The sequence below is a fragment of the Littorina saxatilis genome, linkage group LG13 (genome assembly GCF_037325665.1).
Source record: "Littorina saxatilis isolate snail1 linkage group LG13, US_GU_Lsax_2.0, whole genome shotgun sequence".
NCBI classification, from domain to species: Eukaryota; Metazoa; Mollusca; class Gastropoda; order Littorinimorpha; family Littorinidae; genus Littorina; species Littorina saxatilis.
The window spans coordinates 29364468-29391573 of NC_090257.1; the positions used below are offsets into that span (position 1 = coordinate 29364468).

Here is a 27106-nt window from a genome sequence, read left to right on the forward strand (position 1 = left end):
ATGTGTGCCTATGAGAACTCTGCAGTGAACTGGGTAATTTGTTGCTATTGCAACTTAGTTTCTCAAGCAATGGATCATCCAAAAAAAAGATTAAAAAAAGTGTATGCTTTTGGATTGACATACATTCCTTTCAATTTCATGGTACATGTACTGCATAGCTTGCAAGGGATTAACTGATCTGAATGCTGACTCTGAGTTCAGGAAAGAATGTTAACAATGTCACAGATGGTGAAATTGAATGGCAGTCATTGTGAGCAGCCAAGACAGCTGCAACCTTTTTAGAAAGCAAATCTCTCGACTTGAAAATACCATATGTATTTCAGAGAAGCGTGCAGCAGCATTAATTTATTGCAGCTTTCTGAACTCTTCTTCTGAAGTTACAAAAACGAATAAAAAAAACATACACACAAGCAAGAAGCAGTTTGACTTATGTAACTGAAAAGAATTTTGGGCCAGAAAATCATTGTCACGTGTCATACAAGTAGTATATTGATGTGCACTGTACAGCTGCAGTTATGTAGCCATGCATGACGTCCTCATGTTATGAAGTTAAGCTGTGAATTTTTGGTCCACATACATTTTGCAAGAAAATATCACAGATCCTGTTGGGATTATTTTGTGCAGAGAAGCTTCTTGTTTTCCAAACGCAGCCAACGTCAGATGACATTCTTGAAGCACCTTATGTCATTATTTACAGTAGCCTATTTTTGATGTTGAATTTGTTGACATTTCTCACCTGGAGATGGAATGGTCAAGAGTTTACACCTCAGTTAACGTAATCCTTCTTATTTGATTGAGTCAAGTTTGGACTAAATCTTTTCAGATAGACTGGGATTTAATTGAGATGAGGGTTATCATGGTAATAATAATAATAATGCATAATATTTCTAAAGCACATATATGTGTGCGTGCACAGCGATTCCTAGAAATATACTACCCGGCAGATCTTTATGAAACTAATTAGCATTTGAGTAATTCCAGGTAATGTCCCCAGATGAGTTTTTTTGTCTCATTATTTCAATAAATATCTTTGATGACATCTGCACTGAGTCCGCACTGAGACCTCTTAATTTTTCAACCAAATAATTATTGATTGACTTCTTAGACAATTGATCTTTGGCTCAGTCAGTACTATGGATTGCATTTCAGCTTGGAAGCTTAAAAAATAATTAATGAGTTCATTAAAATTAAAAAAATTGTAGTTGAGAATAACATTTCAGAAATGCAGTGAAAATAATTGCATTGTATTCCTTATAATTTCCTGAATCCAAAACTTAATATAAATATATGTCATGTCAGAGAATCTGTTCGTGCAAATTAGGTACTACATTTGTATGCTTTGCGGAGACGAGGGTGACTAAATGTTGGTCTTCTGGTTTCAATAGCCAAGCCTTACTACATGTAGTCTCGGTGATAATTAACTGATTTTCAGTGTTGATCTTTTAGTTTTAGATTCAGGCTGACAGATTGACTGAATGTTTTGATATCGCTTCACGAGACTTGTTCGTTTCTCCCCCAGTCCCATGCCTGTACCTTCTGTCTTACACAATGTGAGTGCTACTGCAAGTCAGCACACCTTTGAACGCAATTGACCTCGTACACCTTGCCCTACAGGGCTCTCATCACTATCAGGGCAAAAACTTGAACTAAAATTGAGAGCTACTCCTGTGATCTGGCCTATTATAGACCCACCTGATTTTGTATCATATATATAGATATATATAGACCTGTGTCTACTTTGGCTAATGGACACACCTGATTTTGTGTCATGCTATCTCACCTGTACGGTCATTTTAAATATACTAGGTTTCTACTGCCACAGTCTGACCTCTTTGTGTTGTCGTGTCAGTGACATAGGCAGGGTGATTAAACATTGGATCAGTTGGTGATTTATATAGTGTTGTGTGAGTTGTAAGGTGTGGCTCATGATACGTTTAGGATAACACATTCACAAATACAGTCAATTCCGGTTAATCGGCCATCCGGATAATGGGCCAATTCCGGATAATGGGCCAATTTTCCCTGGGACCGAATCTTTTCTTCATAGTTATGTGTTAAAATGTTCGGTTAATCGGCCACCACGAAAACTTTGCACATCGGCTAAACGGCCACCTCACTACTCACACTTTTCACGTTTTTGTGAGTGGTTCCATGATCATTACTCACATGACAGCACAAAGGTCTGCCAGTGAGTTTACTGAGTACAGGGCCCTCCGTCTGATTGGTAGGCACATTCTCCTTCTCCAGACCTGTTTACCCTTACGATTTTGGCGTAATTTATTACGATTTTCTGCAAAAAATACGCCATTCCGCTATCCGTGTCAAGACTACGATTTTCATAATAAAAAAAATGTATAAAAAATTTTTTTTTTTTTAATCAATTCACATGTTTGGCATTGTTTTTTTCAATGGCAAAATGGGATGAAAAAGCACAGGACTGACAAGAGATCATGTCTGTCTGATGAGACGCTGGAGAGCCTTATTCTAGTGGTGAAGTCTCGCCCTCACTCATTCGGCAAGCGCAAGTACAGTAGAGAAGCGCTTGACACACTGAAAAAGGCCTACTACGAGCAAAAGAAAAAGAATCAGTGATGCATGTGCTTTTGATGTGATCTTCTTTGAAATTATGATGACTACAAAAACTGACTGATGTGTTTTGTTTGTGAATGATGGATATATGTGCATGATTGCGTTTCGCAGACACAGTTGTGAATGCTGGATGATTACTATTTTTGTGCCAGGATTACTATTTTTGGGGCTGAGCATTACTCCAAAACACTTTTGGGGGTAAACAGGTCTGCTTCTCGTTAACAACTGCACAGCGCATGTGGTAAGAATCAAGCTGAATAACATCCAGCTTGAGTTTCTTCTCCCCAACACAACCAGCATCTTTCAGCCAATGGATCAGGGTGTCATCAAGAATCTCAAAACGCTGTACAGGAAGGAATTGATCGAGATGACCCTAAACCACATAGAAAAGGGACTTCTGGAAACCAACGCCACAGCCTGTGACGTCAGTTCAAAGATCAACGTTCTTGATGCGATCAAGTTTGTCTCCAGAAGCTGGCGAGCGGTAAAACCGTCTACTGTTAGCGGATGTTTTAAGAAAGGTGGATTCATTCGTCCTGGCCGACCCCCTCTCATGGAATGTGATACAGAAGACCCCGAGGATTTTTCATTGCCAGAAGAAATCGTCAACGGGGAGGTCTTCAACGATATAGACGACAACATCGTCTGTGTGGAAGGCGAGTTGACTGAGGATAAGACATCGTGGAACGCATCTGTGAAAAAAGACCAAGACTAGAAGAAACAAACAGAGGAATCTGATGAAGAACCAGATCAACCACCCATCACATCAGTGGCTGCCAAAAACGTGCTTGAAGTCCTGAGCGTCTATGCCCTGGAAAATGCCTTCGGGGAAGAAGAACTGCATTGCCTGGACGTTGTCTGTGCTGCAGTGAGGAAACGTGCCAGTGCCAAACAGAAGCAGACGACACTGGACACATTCTTTGGAGACATGTAGAGCACGTACGCCAATGCACGAAACTTCCGCTTTCCGCTACCATAAGTAACTTCCAACATCCAACATTTTTGTTCTGAGGAACTTCCCGATGCGATTTTCGGATAATCGGCCACTTCGGATAATCGGCCATAATTCAGTCAGTCCCAAAAGTGTATATCGACCCAATTAACGGTCTTTTAAGTGCACAGACAAACAATAATGAACACTTATCTGGCTGAATTTTCCTTCCGCCTGCCACGAAGCCGCAAGCGAAAGAATGATTATATGACGAAATGAGTGACGTAGACAGGGAATGACGTCAACGTCGAAAAAATTAAATAGAACATGACCGAGAGAGACAGAATGAGAGAGAGAGAGAGAGAGAGAGCTATATATACGCGCATGGTTGTATTTCAGGCGGAAGGAAAAATCAGCCAGATAAGTTTTCGTTATTGTTTTGTCTGTGCACTTAAAAGACCGTTAGGTCGATATATTTGTGAATGTATTGTTTTGTCAATAACAAACGTTCCAACAACCTACCTTTCTTGTTTTTTTATTCTGAATTTTGGAACGTTGGCAATCTCTTTGTTTTTGGATTTATTTATGTTTAGGAAAGTTTTTTTAATCTATATTTTAAATGTTTAGGTTTGAGTTCACGCGTGTTTAGATAAGTGTGTGCCAGGTGTTAGGTGCTCTTCCTTCTTCCTCACTGGTAGCCAATGCAAAGTGTCCCACACAGAAAAATTGACTCTCTCTCTCTCTCTCTGAGCTCTCTCTCTGAGCTCTCTCTGTTTTAGTCCTCTGAAGCCTGCACTCTCCCCCCCCCCCCCCCCCCTCCTCCCCCCAAAAAAAGAAAAGAAAAAAAAAGGATGGTTAATTAGTGCACTAGTCCCATTTACACTCACTGTGCTGAATTTATGACATTGACAAGACAAAAATAGTAGAGGTCACATTGCACATCAGACATGAATGTGACTGCACCCTCCTTGAGAGTGCGCCTCACTACTAATATCACAATACAGCAAGACCCCCCTTTTAAGACCCCCCGATTTAAGAATCCTTCCATTTTAAGACCTTGTTTTCTCAGACTTTCTGTTCATAACCTCTGTAAAATTACCCCCATTTTAAGACTCCTCCTATTTAAGACCAGATTTCTCAGATTTTTGGAGGTCTTAAAAGGGTGGCTCCACTGTTTTGCAATAAGAACAGACAATTAGTTCCCAACATAACTTTGTCTTGGTTTTATAGGATGTGGAAGAGTGATGCACACCATTCAAACCATAATGCAACACAATGCCATTGATTAGTTGGGCCAAACAATCATGGTCCGACATGGACCTGACAGTGAAAATGTTAGCTCTGATTTGCAGTGTGCGCAGTGTCCAAGCTCTCAATATGAATTTGTGCTTTATTTAAAAAATATGCACATTAATCGGAGCTTTAACGTTCAACTGTTCAACTGACCTACCAGGGAATCAAAAGAACCAGCATTTGCTTGACAGCTAATAGTCAATCATGCATGCAGTTTGTGCACACAATGTGTACTTAAAGTTAAACCACTTAACACTGACAATTGGAGACACATGATTGCAGGCGATACACACACACTTAGAGAGAGAGAGAGAGAGAGAGAGAGAGAGAGAGAGAGAGAGAGAGAGAGAGAGAGAGAGAGAGAGAGAGAGAGAGAGAGAGAGAGAGAGAGAGAGAGAGAGAGATGTAGGGTTAGTGAGTACATAAATGAATTACTGTACTACCAACATACACGTATATAACAGAGTTTTAATGTGGTATTCTGAAGGACCCATTTCCCCCCCTGATGTTGTTCCATCGGACTGTCTCAGATTTTGCTTGAACCTGTTTGCCAATAAAGTCCTTGGGTCAGGAAAGTCAGTGTGTGTGTGTGTGTGTGTGTGTGTGTGTGTGTGTGTGTGTGTGTGTGTGTACGCACAGTGTGTCAGTGTACAGGGTTCGGTTTACCAGTGCCTTGCGCCATTGACGCATACAATCTGAAAATGTCCCATTAGAATTCACTTCAGCGCATCATAGGGCGCACTTAGCTTACAAACCACTGCGTCGTTCGAAATGAGCAAAGGAAAGCGCGGGCTGAACGGAGTTCGTATAACACGCAGTGATTGACTGTAGTGCATGGTACGCAGCCAATCTGGCAAACTTATCTTTTTTCGCTCACATATTTTTCTTTATGAAGGCACCAACTTCACCAAGGCATCGATTGTAGGAAACACAAATCCACACCAAAAAATAATGCCTCAATTAAAAGAAAAGACACACTTTTATGGGAGCATGCAAAGATTACTTGCCAGCTGCCTCAGCTGATGTTAAACAAAAAAGAACATAATGGCTCCAAAAGCTGTGAACAACGGAGTTCGGCTGTTAAAGATTTGGAAGAAACATTGAAAAAAATGAACGTTCCAAAACACTGACTAAATGGTTACCCTTTGTTCTACGATAAGGGACTTATGTTTAGTAATGTTATTGTCTAAATTTTAAAAATGCCAACATAGCTCAATTAACATGCATCTGACGTCCAGCGAAATATATAAGGACGAAACAGATGTTTCCAAAAGCAGATTTCCACAAGAAGGAACAAACATTCAGTGTGGCTTTAAAGGCACGATTTTTATATTATGTTCGCTAACGCTTGCGATCTGCTATTCCTATGTGGGCGACTAATGCTGAACATTTAAAATGTAAATACGTGTCTCTGACATCAAAACACACACACACACACACACACACACACACACACACACACACACATCCACACACACACACACACACACACACACACACACACACACCACAATAACAAGATGATACAGAGGGAAATTCTCAAATGGCACACTATTTGCACCATTTTGCATCTTTCGACAACAACATTTCCGACCCACCACCTATTAGTCTGCTTGGTTTTTCTTGCCTTCAACTACAGTGTCCCATCAGAATTCGGTTGAGGGGGACAAAAGTCCCATTGTCTTTTTCTCAAAGGCTGAACACTGGTGTGTGTGTATGTGTGCACAGTGTGTGTGTGCACAGTGTGTGTGCACAGTGTGTGTGTGTGTTCACAAAAACTGTAAGAGCCCTGGCAAGACTGTCCACACATTTTCACAATCTTTTATTAATGAAGACACTTCTATGGGAAAAGTTCTAACATACAGTTATATAAGTACAAACTACACTCAAATTTTTTTTTCTGTCCACATTGCCAATTGAAATATATCAAAGTTAACGATTCCCTATTTTAGTAGTCATGCACACACCCGCAAGCAATTGCTATAATCTTGCACACATGAAACTTTTTTCAGAATTCGTGATCATTAATCTACCGTTCTAGCAAATCAAAAGCATTAATACTAGTGCTTCACGCACTCACTCACACATATCACAAGCACGTATCCATATATATGCACTAGTATATTACACACAAAAACATGTATATATATATGTACTAATAAAAGTGAATTCGTGTGAAATGAAGCTTTTCTGTTTTCTCCTGATCATTGTACAGTATATGTTATTGTTCACAAAACAGTCAAACCTGTCTGTGTGGACTGACCAAGGAGCCAATCAAAAATGATTCTAATAGACATGTAGTCATTATAGTAAAGTGTATAAGAAAAAATATTGTTGGCAATCCTTTCGGGTGGTCGTAGTAGCGAGGTGGACATTTTTGAGAGGTGGTCGCCAGGGCAGGTTTAACTATAGCAAGGAATTCTTTTTTATCTTGGCGTTCGCTGGCGCTACACATTAACACTTTCTACCCCACATATGTTGACCAAGTTTTTTTTAGCCGAGACCAGCTGTGCTGCAGCAGGTCACTCTGAATAGTATTTACTGTGTAGTAACTGTGTATCAACACGCTGGAATGCAGGCGTTAGATCGACGTTACAAGAAGCGACTCAGAAGCTAACAGTCTGAGCGCATATATCCGTACCTGGTCAGATAGAGCCTAATGAGTCCAGGGTTCAGGTATATCCGTACCTGGGAGACAATGAGTTAAGTCCGGCTCGGGAGATGGGAATTCTTCTTTATTTGACTGTCTTAGAAAGTTAGATGTATCTGATGACTGTTTTGTTTGTTGCTGCAGAACCTGGGACCAGCGCCTTTTCACACAGAGCCTCTGGCACTGAGGTCACTGGAGCAGTGTGACTATTCCATCCGCATCTCCCTCGACGAAGCCAGAAAGGGACTGGGTGTGTACAGACAGGATTTTCTGTAACTTTCAAAGCCCCAGTTGAAGGGTTTGTGTGTGTGTGTGTGTGTGTGTGTGTGTGTGTGTGTGTGTGTGTGTGTGTGTGTGTGTGTGTGTGTGTGTGTGTGTGTCAAAATCAGCTGTAAAAAGTACTTGTTGACACAGTTTTTTATCAGCTACAGTGTATTACCCCCAATTTTAAGAAAATATCAAACCTGTATAATGTAACCTGACTTTTTGTACGGCCTCTGAGGAGTGAAAGAAAATGTACAATGAAACTAATAGGGGGAAGTGCTTTCCAGTGAAAATATTTTTGCAGACTCTGAGACGCGTGAACCTTAGAAAAAAGTAAGTTCTTGAAACAGAAGTTAGATGTAAAGTCCGAGCTGTCGGTGTGATGTTTATTGAAAGGAACTTGATATTTTACTAGCAAACGAAACTCTAATTAATTCTTCTTTTCTTGAATTTTTTCAGCCCCACGCCCTGTACGAGTGTACGCAGATGGCATCTACGATATGTTTCACACGGGCCACGCTCGCCAACTCATGCAAGCCAAGATGGCGTTTCCCAATGCATTTCTCATAGTTGGTGGTGAGTGTCATTTAGAATTTTTTTTACAGTGTAGGAAAATTTACTCCTGGTCTTTTTTATGCTGTACTACGGGTAGCACTTCAGAAGATTGCTTCTTGGTTGTAGAAGCCACATTAATTGTTGATGCTGTAATTTATTAGTGATCGCTCTAGCCATCTCTTCACAAGTACAAGTCCAGGCTCTCACAAAATCCAGTCACTCTGCCATGTCAGCCGATCAAATCAAGATATTGCATCATATCAATAAGGAGTGGAACCTGTCAAACAAATCGTGAAATGAAAAATTCCCCCAAAAGCGGCGTATGGCAGGGAAAAAATTACCATACACATAAAAACCGGAGGAGTTTCAGCTCATAAAAGAAGAAGAAGAATTAAATGAAAAATGAAAAGAAAATGCGCTTGACAAAGTTGCCAACCCTCCCGAATTTTTTCGCAATTCTCCTGATGTTTCAAATCCATCACGAAATCCCACAAATGTTTTGATTTTCCCGAAAAGAACATTTTCTAAAATAATTTGTGAAAGCAGCCTCTTTTTTGGGGGGACAAAACCGGTGAAAAGACGTTCTGGTTAACCGAGACCAGCCAAGTCGATGTGCGTATGTGCGAAAAATAAGTTGTACTTTTTTGCGGTTCTGGCCTTCTAAAAATGCTGCTGAAACAACAAAAAAAGATCAAAAACCAAGGCTGAAGTGAGGTTTTTACCGCAGTATATGACGAACTATGACTTTATGGGCAAGTCAGACAAGGGCCCTCTGCGGCCCCCAGACCCCCACATGAATTTCATAGTCATAAGATTGGCAGCCATGGTTTGATTACAGTGTGCAGCGACAGGATGACGAACGAGAAGAAGGGCAGGACGGTGATGAACGAGTTTGAGCGGTACGAGGCCATCCGACACTGTCGCTACGTGGACGAGGTGGTCACCGACGCCCCCTGGACACTGGACATGGACTTTCTCACAGCCCACAAGGTAACGCTCGACCTATTACGTTATTTGTACTTTGGACCAAAATATGACATTTTACACAGATCGAGACAGTTGAGTTCCTCTTACCGGGGTAAGCTTACAGAGGTTATGATGAGGAAGTCTGAGAAAACAAGGTCTTAGAAGGGAGGGAGTCTTAAATAAGGCAGTGGGCGGGGATGTAGCTCAGTCAGGGCGGGGATGTAGCTCAGTCAGGGCGGGGATGTAGCTCAGTCGGTAGCGCGCTGGATTTGTATCCAGTTGGCCGCTGTCAGCGTGAGTTCGTTCCCACGTTCGGCGAGAGATTTATTTCTCAGAGTCAACTTTGTGTGCAGACTCTCCTCGGTGTCCAAACACCCCCGTGTGTACACGAATGCACAAGACCTAGTGCGCACAAAAAAGATCCTGTAATCCATGTCAGAGTTCGGTGGGTTATAGAAACACGAAAATACCCAGCATGCTTCCTCCGAAAACGGCGTATGGCTGCCTAAATGGCGTGGTAAAAAACGGTCATACACGTAAAATTCCACTCGTGCAAAAAACACGAGTGTACATGGGAGTTTCAGCCCACGAACACAGAAGAAGAAGAAGAAATAAGCGAGTCTTTAAAGGAGGTTCCAATTTTGAACAAAGCAGATATTTTTGTAAGGCATGTACAGTTAAATTAATTTTAATTTGTGTCATTTTTGTTGTTTGCAGATTGACTTTGTGGCCCATGATGATCTTCCCTACACCACAGGCTCTGCAGATGATGTGTACAAATTTGTCAAAGAGCGAGGCATGTAAGTGTGGTTAGGTTTATTAATATGATAGCAATTTGTTTCAAAGTACCGTCCTATCTGTGTTCACGATCATGTTCATCACACCCAATCTATTCAGGCTTTCTCGAGGATTTTGTTTGTTCGTTCATGGGCTTCTTCTTCTTCTTCTTCTTCTTCTTGGCGTTCGCAGAGGTTACACAATCAGTCCAGCACTGGTGATAAATGTTGTCGTTTTCTCCAACTCCTGTCGACTGCCGTATAGTTTGGTCTGCAAGGGAGTTGGTGACGGCCACACTTCTTTTCGTTCCTCATCTAGTAAGGGACATCGCTGTAAGATGTGTTCCGCTGTTTGGTCCTCTTGACCGCAGGCACAGGTTGGTGATGGCGCCAGCTTGAACTTTCGGTTCATGTGAGCATTGAGCCTGTTGTGGCCAGTACGCAGCCTGATGAGGTTGACTTGCTGCTCTCTGGACATTGTGTGGTAGTCATCTCTGTTTGTCCTTGGCCTCATCAATGCCTTGATGATTGTCTTCTGCTCACTAAAGCTGACACTGTTTTCAGGTTGGTCTTCCACGGCTCCTTCTTTTGCCAGCTCATCTGCCCTTTCATTTCCTGGTATCCCACAGTGTGCTGGTATCCACTGGAGGACAACTCTTCTGGTTTGTCTGACCATCTGTAATGCTTTGGCCAGCTGTGGGAGTTTGTCGTTCTCTAGGGCCTGAAGGACTGAAAGGGCGTCCGAGAGAAAGACAACTTGGTAGCAAGGGTCTGCGGAGTCCTGAACGAAGGAGGCGGCCTGCATGAGAGCTTCTGCTTCTGCTTTATAGTTTGTGCAGTGTTTGCCAGTGGCAACGCTGGATGTAGCTGTATGTCCCCCAGGGAACTGGATGAGAATGCCTGCACCTCCATTGAGCACGGCGTTAGTTGCTGATCCATCGGTGTATACATGGATCCACGCCTCTTTTGGGTACTGTTCGTCGATCAGGGCTAAGGTGAGTGCCTGTCGAGCTGTGTCATTCTGATCTTCTCCTGAGGTAACATGTGGAACACTGGTGCAGATCTGGATGCCTGGTTTCTCTGTTGCCTTGGGGGTTTCCTCTTCTTCTTGAGTCAGAGGTAGAGTGTTCTGTGGAAGGACTTCCCTGTACTGTCGAGAAAGTCTCTTGCTCTCGTGTACAAAACTGCTCCGTTTAAGCCGGTTCTTGGTGAGGTTGCTCAGTCTGTGCTTCATGGGGTGGTCGGGTAGGCACTTGAGCTTCTCGGCCTGTACCATAGTCTTGGCTTCTCTTCTCTGACAGAGGGGTTGGATGGTGGTAAGCTTCTCCATTTCCTTGATGGGCGTGGATTTCATTGCACCGGTGATGAGTCGGAGGGCCTGGTTTTGCACACGGTCAAGGCTCTGCAGGTTTGTCTTGGCTGAGGTTGACCACGCTGTGGAGCCGTACTCGAGGTGGGGTCTGATTGTTCCCTGGTATACTGTCTTCAGTATCTTCTCGTTCACTCCCCAGGTGGTACCTGCCAGCTTCCTGAGTATGGCTAGCTTGCGCTGGGCCTTCGTCTCTGCCTGTGCAATGTGTGGTTTCCAGGTCTGCCGTCTATCAAAGGTGACACCAAGGTACGTTGCTTCTTCATCCTCTCTCAGAGGAGTTCCACCAAGCCTAATGGTTCCGGCTTTCTGCTTTGGCGACAGTGTGAATAGGGTGGTGGAGGATTTCTCCTTGTTGATGGAGACGCACCAATCTTCTGCCCATGCGTTCAGCCTATCTGCCGCTTGCTGCATTCTGTAGGTGGCAGTACTTGCGTGCTCCTCCTTGCACCAGATCACAAGGTCGTCTGCGTAGAGAGCAGCTTTGATCCCCTTGGGCATCTCAGACACCAGATCGTCGATGAAGAGAAGGAAGAGTGTGGGGGAGAGGACTCCGCCCTGAGGGACGCCATGACGAAGGAGGAACTTCTTGCTTTTGGTCTGGTCGACGTTAACTCTTGCCCTGCGGTTATAGAGGTAAGAGCGAATCCACTGGTACATGTTGCTGGACACGCCTTTCCTCAGCAGTTTTACAAGGAGTCCATCTTTCCAGACCTTGTCAAAGGCCTTCTGAAGATCTATCCAGGTGACGAAGACCAGCTTCTGTTCCTGAAAGGCATCTTCAACTTCTTGCGCCAGGTAAGTGACCTGATCTTCAGTGCTGCGGAACTGTCGGAATCCAGCTTGTTCAGGGGCGAGGAGGTTCCTGGATTCCAGGTACCACCTGAGGCGCTCGTTCACAATTCTCTCCAGGGTCTTCACAACACAGCTGGTGAGGCTGATTGGGCGATAGCTGGTGGCCTTCTTTGGATCCTTCCCTTTTTTTAAGATGGGGATCATGATCGCTTCTCGCCAGAGTTGTGGTAGCGATCCTTCTTGCCAGCTGCTGTTGAAGACCTCGAGTAGCTTGTTCTCTGCTGCACTACCAAGGTGGGTTAGCATCTCGTTGGTGATGCCGTCTGGGCCAGGGGACTTCTTCGCCTTTGACTTTTTCAGAGCTGAGTGCAGCTCGTGGAGTGTGAGTGGTTGACTCATGGCGTCCACTGTCGACTGTCTGGCAGGTCTCTCTCTTTTCTCTCTTCTTGCTTCTCTCTGTTTCTCGGGGCTAACATGGAGGTTGCTCTCAGCTGCATAGCTTTCAGCAAATTGGTTGGCAGCATGCTTTCCAGTTAGCACCTTCCCGTTCTCTTCTAATGTGATCTTTTCTCTGCTTGTGTTCTCATCATTCAACTGCTTGGTGAGCCTCCAGAGCTTTCTGCCATCCTTCTCAAGGTTCAGAGAGCTTGTTTTCTCTTGCCAGCTTCTCCGTCTTGCCTGTAGCTTCTTTTTGAGAAATTTGGCTTTGGCTTCCTGGAGGCGGATGTTGTTGTTTTGTGACGGGTTGACTTCTGCTTCCCTTCTGGCGTCTGCCAGATCATCATCCAGTTCCTGCAATTCATTGCTCCAGTAGGGCTTATAGTCTCTCCTGGCACCCCTGGGAATGGACTCACGCGCTGCTCTGAGGATGCTCATGTTGAAGTCCTTCGCCACCATGTTGATGTCTCGACCCTCGACTCTGATGTCTTTGGTGAGTTCGCTGGTGCGGTGTCTAAAGAGGAACCAGTTCGCTCTTTTGTAGTTCCACCGTGGGAAGGAAGCTTCAGTGCAGGACTCCATGCCCAGGGTCAAAAAGACTGGCCGATGGTCACTTCCACCTAGCTGTTCTCCGACCTCTCTGCTGGTTAGCTGGTGCATGTCTTCCGTGCAGAAGGCTAGGTCAGGAGTTGATGTAGTGTGCCATCTTCTGGAGTAGAATGTAGGGCAGTCAAAGGGACTGTTCAAAAGGATGAGACCTTTGTCGTCCTGCCAGTTCTCCACCTCTTCTCCTCTCCGATCCAGGTGGTCATATCCCCAACTCTGTGAATGACTGTTGAAGTCACCCACCACGATGAAGTTGGAGGCCTTTGCGGGGATCGTGTCAAGGGCGAGGTGTCTATCATTGGGGCAGTAGAAGTTGACAAGATGGAATTCTGATGTCTTCGTCTGGATTCGAATCACCTGATATTCGGAGTCCTCCATGTGCGTTTCTATCAAACAGGCATTGATGTTGTTCCTGATGAGGGTCAGGATTCCTCCTTTGCTTTGGTCTGTTCTGTCGGACCTAAGGCATTGGTAGCCTCTCACTTTGAAGGACTTTTGGGGTGTCAGGTGCGTCTCCTGAATACAGCAGATGTTGATGTTCTTCTCATGCAGGATATGCTCCAACTCTGTCTTCTTGTTCAGGATACTTTCTGCGTTCCAGTGCATGACCTGAAAAGGTCGCTGCTGACTGGGTTTCTTCCTGGTTGTGGTGGTGCCAGTCACTTTCCTCCCGCGTCCCCTGGCGTGACAAGACGGACGGGAGGGACCTCCAGTAGTTGGGGCTGGGTCCCTTTGAGGCATGGGACCCGACGCTGCTCCACCCTGGGGGGTCCTCAATGGGCGAGCGCCATTTCCATCTGTGCTAGTTGATTGTGTCATCATTTGCGTAAGTGCGTGTACCCATGGTTTGTTAGAATGCGCCGTGCGGCCCGGGTCCTCCGTCTTCAGCATTCGGGGTTTTCTGTCGGGGTTACCTCACCCTTAGCTCATGGCCCGTACGTCCTACCCTGAGAGCACAGGGGGGAGGATTTTCCGGGATCCCACCCGGAGCCAGTTTGGTCCGCGGCCGCAAGCGGCTGATCTCCATATCTGAAGACCGTTCCCCTATCCGCCACCCGGGGACGCGCTGGGTTGGGGGTGGTCGCCCCACTGAAAATCCCACACTGGGTTAAGAAAGATCAGCCTGTCCCAGGTTCATGGGCTGAAACTCCCACGGCTTTCACGTGTATGACCGTTTTTACCCCGCCATTTAGGCAGCCATACGCCGCTTTCGGAGGAAGCATGCTGGGTATTTTCGTGTTTCTATAACCCACCGAACTCTGACATGGATTACAGGATCTTTTTCGTGCGCACTTGGTCTTGTGCTTGCGTGTACACACGGGGGGTGTTCGGACACCGAGGAGAGTCTGCACACAAAGTTGACTCTGAGAAATAAATCTCTCGCCAAACGTGGGGACGAACTCACGCTGACAGCGGCCAACTGGATACAAATCCAGCGCGCTACCGACTGAGCTACATCCCCGCATTTCTCGAGGATGAGAGACACCCTTTCACCTGGACACATGCCAAAAATGAGGTAGAGCACTGGACTTGTGATCCTATGGTCGCAGGTTCGAATCCGGGCCGGGCCGGACACGGGTCAACTTTATGTGCAGACTTAGATTCAGTATCCATGTTCCACCTCCGTGTCACCACTGTGGCACGTAAAAGACCTCGGTCATTCTGCCATAAGTGCAGGTGACTCAGATTACACCTAAACACGCAGACACCTAGGTAACGCGACTCAGTTGCTGCTAGCTTTTCACTGGGAGGAAGCGACTCAAGAATTTCCCAGCAATGGGACAATAAAGTAATGAAAATGAAAAAGAAATAAAAATGAAATCAATAGCGTATAGCTGCATTTTATGCAGAGTGGGTTTTTGTGTTTGTTTTGTTTTTTGCTGAATGCATGAAGGTAGCAGATTGATTTAGGTGTCAAACATACGATTTATTACTTCAACAGAAAAATCACAACTGTTCTTTTCTTGTACTGTTCCCGTCCTATCCCTGTCCAGGACTTCATAAGTTCATAGCTTGCTGCTAACAGTTCTGTCACAAAATGTTCTCCTGTTTGTGCAAAAATATGGTGCAATTGTGAAGATTGGTTGCGTGTTCGACTCTGGGTCAGGCCGCTATTTTCTCCCCCCCTTTCCTAACCTAGGTGGTGGGTTCAAGTGCTAGTCTTTCGGATGAGACGAAAAACCGAGGTCCCTTCGTGTACACTATATTGGGTGTGCACGTTAAAGATCCCACGATTGACAAAAGGGTCTTTCCTGGCAAAATTGTATAGGCATAGATAAAAAAATGTCCATCAAAATACCCGTGTGACTTGGAATAAAGGCCGTGAAAGGTAAAGTTTCGCCTAACAGGCTTGAGGTTTGCTGGTCGATGTGAATGCGTTATATATTGTGTGTAAAAAATGTTTGTTTGTCTGTCTGTCTGTAAAAAATTCCATTTCACACGGCAGAAATTAGTATGTAAAGCGCGGAGAGCACAGTTAATTGTGGTTCGCGCTATATAAGCTCACCATAGTAATAAAAATAATAAATAAAAATAAAAGATTGACCACCGCTGACTTTTGAGCATGAAGATATGTGTTTCAGGTTTCTACCAACAGAGAGAACGGAAGGCATTTCTACAACAGACGTCATAACACGCATCATCAAAGACTACGATGTCTACATCAGGCGCAACTTGGCCAGGGGTTACTCGCACAAAGAACTCAACGTCAGCTACATGAAGGTGGGTACAAGGTACTCATGGGTCTCAATCAATGCTGCCACAAGCATACAGCACACATGAGAATCTTTAGATGTTTTGCTGAAATCAGACTTTCTTGTGAGACCCAAGACAATTTCAGAGCTGTGTTTGTGCTCCATCCTCAGAATTAGTGTATTTTTTTGGAACCATGGGTAATTTTCAGACTTTTTCATGTATCCTTGTTCGTGTGTCTGATACAGAGAGACATCTAAGCCCCTCTTTTCTTCCTGTTGCTGTGTGCTGTCAGAAGGTTCCGGTGTAGTGATCTTAAGTTTCTCCAGGGCTCAACTTTCCCATTCAGTGAGTGCGCATGTGCAAACATGGTAATGAAATCTGAGATCGCGTTCATGTTACGCGTAATTTACTCCCTGTGACTGTCTTTCATGCAATCTGATTGATTGTAAAACGGGTAAAAAGCGCAACATTTATTTATGCTTTTTTGTCTCTCCCAGGCCAAGCGGCTTAAAATCCGGGAGAACTACGCCAAGTTTGAGGAGAAGATCAAGGACAAGGGGAAAGAACTGATGTCGGCGTGGAAGGAGTCGAAAGATCGCGGAAACCTGCTGCTCCACAAGTGGGAGGAGAAGAGCAAAGAATTCATCGGCAACTTTGTCGACATGTTCGGCAAGGAAGGAAAGATTGTGAGTGTTTGTCGCTAAAAGTGAAATTCAACATGTTCGGCAAAGAAAGAATGATTGGGAATTTACAGGGGTGGGACTTTTCCGCGGATTTTCGCGGACACAACTTATGAATTCCGCTGGAGTAATCTATTTTTCCGCGTCCCATTTCATCACAGTATCTATAACTTGTTGACTGAATAATATGGAGAGAAATGAAGATGGAACAGAACACTGGAGGCTTGAGATTTAAATTGTGCTGACTGCAAGCTCCTGATAACTAATAGTAATTTAGAGCTTCAATGCATTGGGGCGTCACTTGGATCATACTATTGCCAGTATTGGATTATGAATACATGGTTCATTACGTAAGTATGCACCATTAAAATGTTACCATAGTTGTGTGAAAGTGTATTTTTTGTTTGGGTGGGTGGGGAGTGTGGAGAATGTCTTTTTGTACCCGATCCAAACGAGTTGAATTTTAGTCTCAGAATACACCAGATTGCACAGATTTTAATGTACTATTTAAAAACAATTTGGGGGAGCATGCTCCCGAACCCCCCTAGAAAAAAAAGGGATTTCCTCTTTTTTCATCACAAGAGAGTCCCACCCCTGATTTAAATTGCCACCGAATACAGTGGAATTCAAAACATAAACGAGTACTTACCAAGTCGAAGTTTGTGTAGAATTCCATGACGAGAGGTTGCGAGTTCGACCCTGGGTCAGGGCGTTAGCAATTTTCTCCCCCCTTTCCTAACCTAGGTGGTGGGTTCAAGTGCTAGTCTTTTGGATGAGACGAAAAACCGAGGTCCCTTTGTGTACACTACATTGGGGTGTGCACGTTAAAGATCCCACGATTGACAAAAGGGTCTTTCCTGGCAAAATTGTATAGGCATAAATAAAAAATGTCCACCAAAATACCCGTGTGACTTGGAATAATAGGCCGTGAAAAGTAGGATATGCGCCGAAATGGCTGCGATCTGCTGGCCGATGTGAATGTGTGATGTATTGTGTAAAAAATTCCATCTCACACGGCATAAATAGATCCCTGCGCCTTGAGTCCGAGTCTGGAGATACGCGCGCGATATAAGACTTCATATAAAAGGGGGGGTTCTACTGTACTGTAGTGAAATTTGATATGTTTGGCAAAGAAGGCATAACTGTGATTTTCGGTCCCAAAAAGTGAAATTCGACATGTTCGACAAAAAAAGGAAAGATTGTGAGAGTCTGTTGAAAAAGTAATGTAGATTGAAAAGTTTCAAGTGAACGTTCATCTGCAACTTCTTAGACATGTTGCGCAAAGAAGGAAAGATTGTGAGTATTTGTCAAAAAAGTGAAGAAGGTTGAACAGTTTTAAGGGGAGACAGGGTAGGCGGGCACTTTTTTTTTTTATTTTGGAAACAGCTTGCTGCTTGTTTGATTTTTGCAAGCAGAATAACCTAATTAAGGGAAACCATTTTAAATTTTGAGTGAAAAGCAATTTTTGGGGGTTTTATTCACCAAAATGTGAAAAAAACGTTATAAAATGTGCTTTTTTTAAAATGTTGCAGTTTGTGAACCAGTGCATGTTTTGATCCAATTTTTCTTCTTTGCAGCAATATGTGTGTGTTTAATAATTCTGTGCATCGAAAAGCATTTCTAAGCAATATATTATTTTAATTTAGCATTTTCAGTTACCGGTTCAGTTCTGATAAGAAAAATACATGAGATCCTAACTGTCAGACTCATAAAAACCCAACCAATGCACTGAACTCTTATTCCATGCACAGAACTGATGCTGTACAACTCATAAACAACATATACAAAAACTGAACAAATCCATCAAGCCTTTCAAAAGTTGCAACATTTTAATTGTAGCGTTTTGTCTGAAAATTACATTCAGAGAAAACAGCATTTTAAAGATTTGAACCAGTACATACAAAAACAAGTAGCACAGTGCACCCTGAATTCATATGTTTTTATCAGAATGACCACTTTACTATGATGGGGAAATGATTTGACGATCAAATTATCCGGACTTTTTTTAAAAAATCATTTGAAAACTCATCTATGTTAGTGCAGATATGAATCAAAACGAAACTGTCGGACTCATAAAAACACAAGGAATCCACTGTATTCTTATTCCATGCACAGAAATGGTGCTTCACAAATCATAAACAACATATACAAAATTGGAACAAATCCATCTAGCCATTCAAAAGTTACATTTTAATTACCACATTTTGTCTCAAATTACATGTAGAGAAAACAGCATGTAAAAGAGTCTCACTAGTACCCCGGTAAACTAGTACCACAGTAGAGCTTGAATTAATGGGGTGGTTTTTTTTAACCAGAATAACACTTTAACTATGAAGGGGAAATGATTTGATAATCAAATTATCAGATTTTTTTAATTTAAAGGAAAAATCCAAGGTTTTCAAGTATCTCCAAAAAATTGAAAATCGAATGCCAAATGCTACAAACAACTCTGGAAAAATATTGTAAAAATTGAAAAAAATTTGTTGTTGTTGTAGTTGAAGATTTAGTGTTGCGGGGCTAACCAAGACAAGTCGCCTGGGGTCAAGTAGTGGTCACGTGGTTTTCGGTGCACTGTGACGTCGGTGCACTGTGACGTCACAAGTTTTTGTGTTGATTCTACCTGACTAGTACCAGCTTGATTTTCACACAGAAAAGTCACCACTGTATGCCCGAAAAGAATGCCTCGGTGGAGAGCAGCCGCAAACTGCAACAACTCGTCAATGTCCCCAGGCATTTCATAGCACACTTTCCCTCATAAAACTATGAGTCTCTTGTGGAAATGGAAGAGGTGTGTGCAGCACAAGCGTGCAGATTTCAAAGTGTCGGGCACTTTCTGGACACAAATTTCGCCATTTTTCTGCAGCACAAAAGTTGGCGTTTCATCCCTGAAACAAATGTTTTGACCACTGGCAGTGTCTTCCCTTCATAAAAGTCCGGAGAGGGCAGTATTACGCGAGGCTGGTACAGTCGACGAGCCATCGAAACTCCGAGGCGACATACGAACAGCGGATTATCTCACAAGAAGGAATGCGTTGAAGGTCAGAGTACATGCTTTTATTTTCATGCATACACGTAAACATTGTTTTGCTGCGCAGCGAATACGAATTGGTGCAGAACAGTGTGTCTGGGTACGGCTGATATTCGCTGGAGTACAGATGCGCCACAGGCTAGATCTACAGAGTTACAGAACGGTCTGAGCTGAGCTTTGAGTGAGAGTAAAAAGTAGTCAGGGTTGAGGACACGTAAGACAATGCGTGTGTCACGTTATCTATTCTATTCAGTCGCAAACTATGCCCTGATATCAATTCATGAAATTGGCAGCGTTTGCTGGAAGCATGGTTTAATGCTATTTTTACCAGATCTAAGCTTTTGGTGGATGTGCAACCGGTAAGGTAAACAGACACCTGCATGCTAGAGACAAGAAGATTACGAATTGTGCAGGGAATTAATCTTTCTGCATTGACTGAGAGACGCAAAACCAGTCTAATTGCTACAACATGGATACACATCCAGACGACTTCCAGAGGGTGTCTAAATGTTTAGTGTACTGTATAGATGAGAAGCATACTTTCGAATTGATTTATACTCGCATTCATTTTCTCTCTTCTTTTACTTCCAGACCTTATTCTAGCTTTGCAAAAAAACGAGAAAGTGTCTTTGACAGATACCATCCAAATAATACATTATGAAAACAAGTACAAGTTCATTTCTACTCATGTTAATCGTTTATGCTTTCTGTGCTGAGCGACATATGGATTGAATTTCTTTCGTAACTCACCTCCCGTCAACCTGCAAAACTATATATCTGTAAAAGTAGTTTCAAATAAAGTTAGTATGCTTCCGAATAAAAAATATGAAAGCATTTTCTGAAATGTTCAATTATAGACCAAAACGAAACATTCACGAGTATGTTGTTGACCTGATGGTCTTTATTGTAGACAGCAAGAGTTGCATGTTCAAGAAGTTTAACTTTAAGCAGTACATTTGAAAGAGCAAGGTAATTTAAGGTGGTATAATTTTAATGGTAGGTTCCACTGTAAGGCGACATGGAGGGTATCTTTGACGGACTCATTCAACATTCATACCCATGCACATCACCTCAAACACATAAGCTTAGTTCTTGAGTCAAATTTATTGGCTTCATAAAATAATATTGTGAATTTTTGTCCGTTTGCAGATTGGCTTATCTATGAATTTTTTTCGAAAATATCTTGCGATCTACGTACGCATAATGTAACACGTGAAGAAGAACATAAAAAGTTCGTCAAGAGGAATCTAATTTGCATTTGCCTTCCTTATTGTTAATTTTTTCTTCATAAAGACTACTTGAAAGAAACAAAATGTTTAACCATTTCAAGGCCTCTGAACAGTTTAAAAAAAATGCAGGTCTTTGCTCACTATATCAGGAAAAATCATCTCTCGACTTGAACACATACCAATAATCAACAGCCTCACTGCTTCTTGGAGCTGGATTTTGTGTGTGGAATGAATTACACATGTGGCGTTTTATAAATTAATTCATAGAAGATGTACATTCGTGCAGAAAGGCTTTAATTTAATAATTAGGTCTTCGTGATGTTCTCTTAAAATAACTAACATGTGTGCCCTTTACCGGGCCTCTGAACCAGTTTTGTGAATATGCAGGTTAAACTCGTGCCTTTTCTGTGTTATCAGTGTATTTCTCATCCAGGCATGGATGCGTCCTCTTAAATGGACAGCCCTTCGACAGCCCTTTCCGTGTAAACGATTGGGTTCAAAATCTCAAATCTTACCAGGCTTTAACATGGGATATGGACATCCTTCCGTTTTGAAAAATACCAGAACTGAACACTCTGTATGGGTACTCTCTTTGCGAATGTAGAATTTTATGAATTAACTTCTTAAACGCCACACGTGTAAAACATTCCCTAAAAAATCCAGCTCCAAAAACCAGTCAGGATGTTGATTCCTGGTATATGTTCAAGTCAAGAGATTTTTTTTTCTATGTAAAAGTCTTCGCAGATCTGTGTAGTGAGCAATTTTTGGAAAAGGACGTGCCTTTAAGCCTGTATAGACGGTTTGATTGTTGAGATACCTGGTGGCAATGGCCGCACGGGTGGCAAGAGGTAGTAATGCACAGATGACAACAAACCGACATGCATTTTAAAAAAAAGTTAGGAGGCAATTGAGAGGGGGAAACATTTTGTTAATTTCCAGAATCTTTATGAAGAAATAATGAACGAGAAGAAAGTCTGGCCTTTAAGTAAATGCAAATTAAACTATGTATACTTTTGACAAACTTTTTCTGTTCTTATTCACATGTTAAAATGTGTGCAGAGATCGTGAGTTACTTCCAAAAAAACCCATGTTTCAGGCAACAGGCAAACGGACAATACTGGACACAGGCTATGCTGACCGGCTCATGGACTGACTACCTGATGCTGAAGTACACCAACAGTGGACAATATCTGGAACAAAATGTTGCAGCATGTGAACCATGCACCGGACCATGTGACAACCCAGTATCATCTTCAAACCATGCAGGAAGCTGTTCAACCAAAGATACTTGTTCAACACAGTCACACGATTTGTAAAAGTATAGTTTCAGCCTTCTGTAGCTCAGGGAGTTTGAACCCCACTCTTCATCCGTTTAGGAAAGTATTTCTGATTGTTTTGACTGCACAGGTTGGTAATGGTACGATGATGCTTCTGCCGAGAAACCCCACTCGCTCAGGGGTGTCGTTTGGGTCGGCCCTTTGGCCAATCGCCGATTTTTTTTTTTACTTTGGCCGAAACTTTTATGTCCCTATCGGCCAAATGTCCGAAGAGTATTCGCCTGAATCGGCCAAAGTTTGTCCAGTTTTTTGTATTGGTCAGGCTTTGATTGCTAAAACTGCTGCCGATGTACTTAGTCAACTGACTGACGTTTATTTCCTTCGCGAATACCAAAAACGAAACATCAATGTTTTGAACAGAAGCCATTGACGAAAATTATAGATGCAAGAGTGGCTTCCCTTGGACAAGGGAAACCACACTCTCAGCGTTTGCGTTCGCCGGTTCGCGATAGTTTATCAGTCAGTCAGTGCTTTCGATTTGGATTTGAAATGTCGCAACCAAAAAAGAAAAAAAACTAAATTGGCTAAGGTTTGCTACCATTCGCCAAGGTAAGTGATTCCTGACAAAATGACAGAAACACCGCGAATGTGGACAGTGTCAGTGTGAGTGGTAGCAGTGTTGTCGAGTCGATCGAAGCAGACGACATAGCAGACGATAGTCACCGCGAATCGCAATCTGCTGAGCCAGAGAATAACAAGTCGCGTTAGGCGAAATAACAACATTTAGTCAAGCTGTCGAACGCACTGCATTTTTTCACCAAGACCGCATACTCATAGTTTCGTCAGTCCACCGCTAGTGGCAAAGGCAGTGAAATCGACAAGCCAGAATAGTGCGGTAATGGTCGCGCTTTTCTGTATCTCTTTTCTTTTTAGTGTACTGAGTTTGATTTTAATCCAAACATATCATATCTATATGTTTTTGGAATCAGGGACCGACAATTCATTAATTATTTTTTAAGCCACCAAGCTGAAATGCAATACCAAAGTCCGGCCTTTGTCGAAGATTGCTTTGCCAAAATTTCAATCAATTTGATTGAAAAATGAGGGTGTGAGTGTGACACTGCCGCCTCAACTTTTACAAAAAGCCGGATATGACGTCATCAAAGGTATTTATCGAAAAAATTAAAAACACTGTCCGGGGATATCATTCCCAGGAACTCTCATGTCCAATTTCATAAAGATCGGTCCAGTAGTTTAGTCTGAATCGCTCTACACACAGACACACACACACACACACACACACACATACACCACGACCCTCGTCTCGATTCCCCCTCTATGTTAAAACATTTAGTCAAAACTTGACTAAATGTAAAAAGGAAGAAAGAAAGAAAGAACAAGAAAATAAATTAAAAAAGATCGCAAAGACGAATGGGGAAAACCACACGAGAAATGCGTAAATGTTTTTTTGGGAAAAAATAACAACTACAGCAAACAACAAGTTGCGTAAGGCGAAATTACTACATTTAGTCAAGCTGTGGAACTCACAGAATGAAACTAAACGCACTGCATTTTTTCACAATGACTGTAGTCGGCCGCTAGTGCAAAAGGCAGTGAAAGTGACGAGCCATTTTAGCGCGGTAGCGGTTGCGCTGTGCTGCATAGCACGCTTTACTGTACCTCTCTTCGTTTTAACTTTCTGAGCCTTTTTTTTTTTTTTTTTTTTTTTTGGGGGGGGGGGGGGAGCATCCTTCTTCATGGGTCTTTTTTTTATTTTTTCTACTTCTTTCTGGACATGTATTCATATGATGGACAATTTTTTTTTCTCTTCATTACCGTTACTCTATCGTTACAGCTATTTCATTCACCTTTGCTATGTCTAGTAGTTTGTGCGTTTGTTTGCGTGTATGTGCGTGTGTGTGTGTGTGTGTGTGTGTGTGTGTGTGTGTGTGTGTTGTTGTTGTTGTTTCCATAATTCTGTTAAATAAGCGTGTTTTTAATTCAAACATATCATATTTATATGTTTTTGGAATCAGGAATCGACAAGGAAATTTAATTTTAATCATAATTTTTATATTTTTAATTTTCAGAGCTTGTTTTTAATCCGAATATAACATATTTATATGTTTTTGGAATCAGAACATGATGAAGAATAAAGTAAAAGTAATTTTGGATCGTTTTATAAATAAATAATTTTATTTACAATTTTCAGATTTTTAATGACCAAAGTCATTTAATAATTTTTAAGGCCTCCATGCTGAAATGCAATACCGAAGTCCGGCCTTTGTCGAAGATTGCTTGGCAAAAATTTCAATCAATTTGAATGAAAAATGAAGGTGTGACAGTGCCGCCTCAACTTTTACAAAAAGCCGGATATGACGTCATAAAAGACATTTATCGAAAACATGAAAAAAAATGTCTGAGGATATCATACCCAGGAACTCTTATGTAAAATTTCATAAAGATCGGTCCAGTAGTTTAGTCTGAATCGCTCTACACACACACACACACACACACACAAACACACACACACACACCACGACCCTCGTCTCGATTCCCCCTCTATGTTGAAACATTTAGTCAAATCTTGATTAAATGTAAAAAAGTAACCACCAAGAAAAACCCACAAAAAACAGACCGTGATTAAAATCGCATTCCACGTTTTTACATTTAGTCAAGTTTTTTTCATTTTTTTGATAAATGTCTTTGATGACGTCACATCCGGCTTTTTGTAAAAGTTGAGGCGGCACTGTCACACCCTCATTTTGATTGACATTTTTGTAAAGCAATCTTCGACGCAGGCCGGACTTCGGTATTGCATTTCAGCTTGGTGGCTTAAAATCTAATTAATGACTTTGCTCATTAAAAATCTGAAAATTGTAATAAACATTTTTCTTATATAAAACGATCCAAATTTACGTTCATCTTATTCTACATCATTTCCTGATTCCAAAAACATATAAATATGTTTTATTTGGATTAAAAACAAGCTCTGACAAGTCGCGTAAGGCGAAATTACTACATTTAGTCAAGCTGTGGAACTCACAGAATGAAACTGAACGTAGTCCGCCGCCAGTGCAAAAGGCAGTGAAAGTGACGAGCCTGTTTGGCGCGGTAGCGGTTGCGCTGTGCTTCATAGCACGCTTTTCTGTACCTCTCTTCGTTTTAACTTTCTGAGCATGTTTTTAATCCAAACATATCATATCTATATATGTTTTTGGAATCAGGAACCGACAAGGAATAAGATGAAATAGTTTTTAAAACGATTTCGGAAATTTAATTTTGATCATAATTTTTATATTTTTAATTTTCAGAGCTTGTTTTTAATTCAAATATAACATATTTATATGTTTTTGGAATCAGAAAATGATGACGAATCAGATGAACGTAAATTTGGATCGTTTTATAAAAAAATTTTTTTTTTACAATTTTTAGATTTTTAATGACCAAAGTCATTAATTAATTTTTAAGCCACCAAACTGAAATGCAATACCGAAGTCCGGCCTTCGTCGAAGATTGCTTGGCCAAAATTTCAATCAATTTGATTGAAAAATGAGGGTGTGACAGTGCCGCCTCAACTTTTACAAAAAGCCGGATATGACGTCATCAAAGACATGTATTCGAAAAAAAGAAAAAAAACGTCCGGGGATATCATTCCCAGGAACTCTCATGTCAAATTTCATAAAGATTGGTCCCGTAGTTTAGTCTGAATCGCTCTATACACACACACACACACACAGACACACACACACCACACCCTCGTCTCGATTCCTCCCTCTACGTTAAAACATTTAGTCAAAACTTGACTAAATGTAAAAATTAAAAACATAAAAATTATGATCAAAATTAAATTTCCGAAATCGATTTAAAAACAATTTCATCTTATTCCGTGTCGGTTCCTGATTCCAAAAACATATACATGTAGATATGATATGTTTGGATTAAAAACACGCTCAGAAAGTTAAAACGAAGAGAGGTACAGAAATGCGTGCTATGCAGCACAGCGAAACCACTACCGCGCTAAACAGGCTCGTCAGTTTCACTCCGTTTTGCACAAGCGGCGGACTACGGTCATTGTGAAAAAATGCAGTGCGTTCAGTTTCATTCTGTGAGTTCCACAGCTTGACCAAATGTAGTAATTTCGCCGTACGCGACTTGTTTTGCGGAGGGGACAGTGTCAGCTGATAAGCAATTATTGAGCGACAGTGCCAACGCGGGACTGAAACGAAGGGTAGTGATGCGAAAAGTGCATGACTTGACGCGGACTATGAAAGGGATAAGCCCCATCACAGAGGGCTGTCGCCACTCCAGTGTTAATGGCAACAAGAAAAGCACGTCTCCATATCCCTCTTTTTCACAGGTGTAGTGTGTGCCCAGTGCACACCCGTTTCAACCCTGTGCACGGATTTTGACGGATTAGCTCGTAGACGCCGCCTGAATTTTGCCAATTAGGCCAGGTAATGCTTGAACTGCGGTTCACCTTGACTACTTTCAGGCTTCTTTTTCTACTCTCTGTTCCAATGTAAAGGTTTTTTTTTCAACCTTTGCCGTGCTTCCTGGGTTCACCTGTACCCAGAGACACACTAAAATCATTGTAACTCTGGAACCATTAAAGGTATCGTTTTGAAATTTTAAGTATCTCTCACACACCTAATTTGCTCTCTGTCTGCAAATTTTTAGTGTGTACATGACAAAACATTAAAATTAATTGATTATGATAATTTACATAAACACTACCGGGCGCGGGTTCATACAAACCCATACTTTTAAAAAGTAGTAGTGATTGTAACTATCCCTCTGCCGACGGCGCGGGTTCTGCTACACCCATAATTACCAAAGCGGCGGAACAGTGTCTGTCTGCCTGTTTGTCTCCAAGAGACTGTCTGTCTCTCTGTCTGTCTGTCCGTATCTCTCTGTCTGTATGTCTGTTGTCAGTTGCTCTGTCTGTCTGTCTATCCGTCTATCT

At 42.2% G+C, this 27106-nt stretch overlaps 1 protein-coding gene and 1 long non-coding RNA gene across 4 annotated transcripts in view; one reads left to right on the forward strand and one right to left on the reverse strand.

Moving 5' to 3' along the window:
* Positions 1-27106, forward strand: part of LOC138945464 (choline-phosphate cytidylyltransferase B-like) — a 52231-nt gene that overhangs the window by 10269 nt on the left and 14856 nt on the right. For both annotated transcript variants that reach the window (XM_070316893.1, XM_070316892.1), the window contains exons 3-8: positions 7608-7713; positions 8187-8303; positions 9121-9272; positions 9966-10048; positions 15815-15953; positions 16424-16612. In XM_070316893.1, the coding sequence (XP_070172994.1) occupies positions 7608-7713; positions 8187-8303; positions 9121-9272; positions 9966-10048; positions 15815-15953; positions 16424-16612 (786 nt within the window). The remainder of the gene's footprint in view (positions 1-7607; positions 7714-8186; positions 8304-9120; positions 9273-9965; positions 10049-15814; positions 15954-16423; positions 16613-27106) is intronic.
* The window catches only part of LOC138945463 (uncharacterized), a 12220-nt gene continuing 5833 nt past the window's right edge, over positions 20720-27106 (reverse strand). For both annotated transcript variants that reach the window (XR_011449006.1, XR_011449007.1), the window contains one exon: positions 20720-22053. This is a non-coding gene — a long non-coding RNA (uncharacterized lncRNA). The remainder of the gene's footprint in view (positions 22054-27106) is intronic.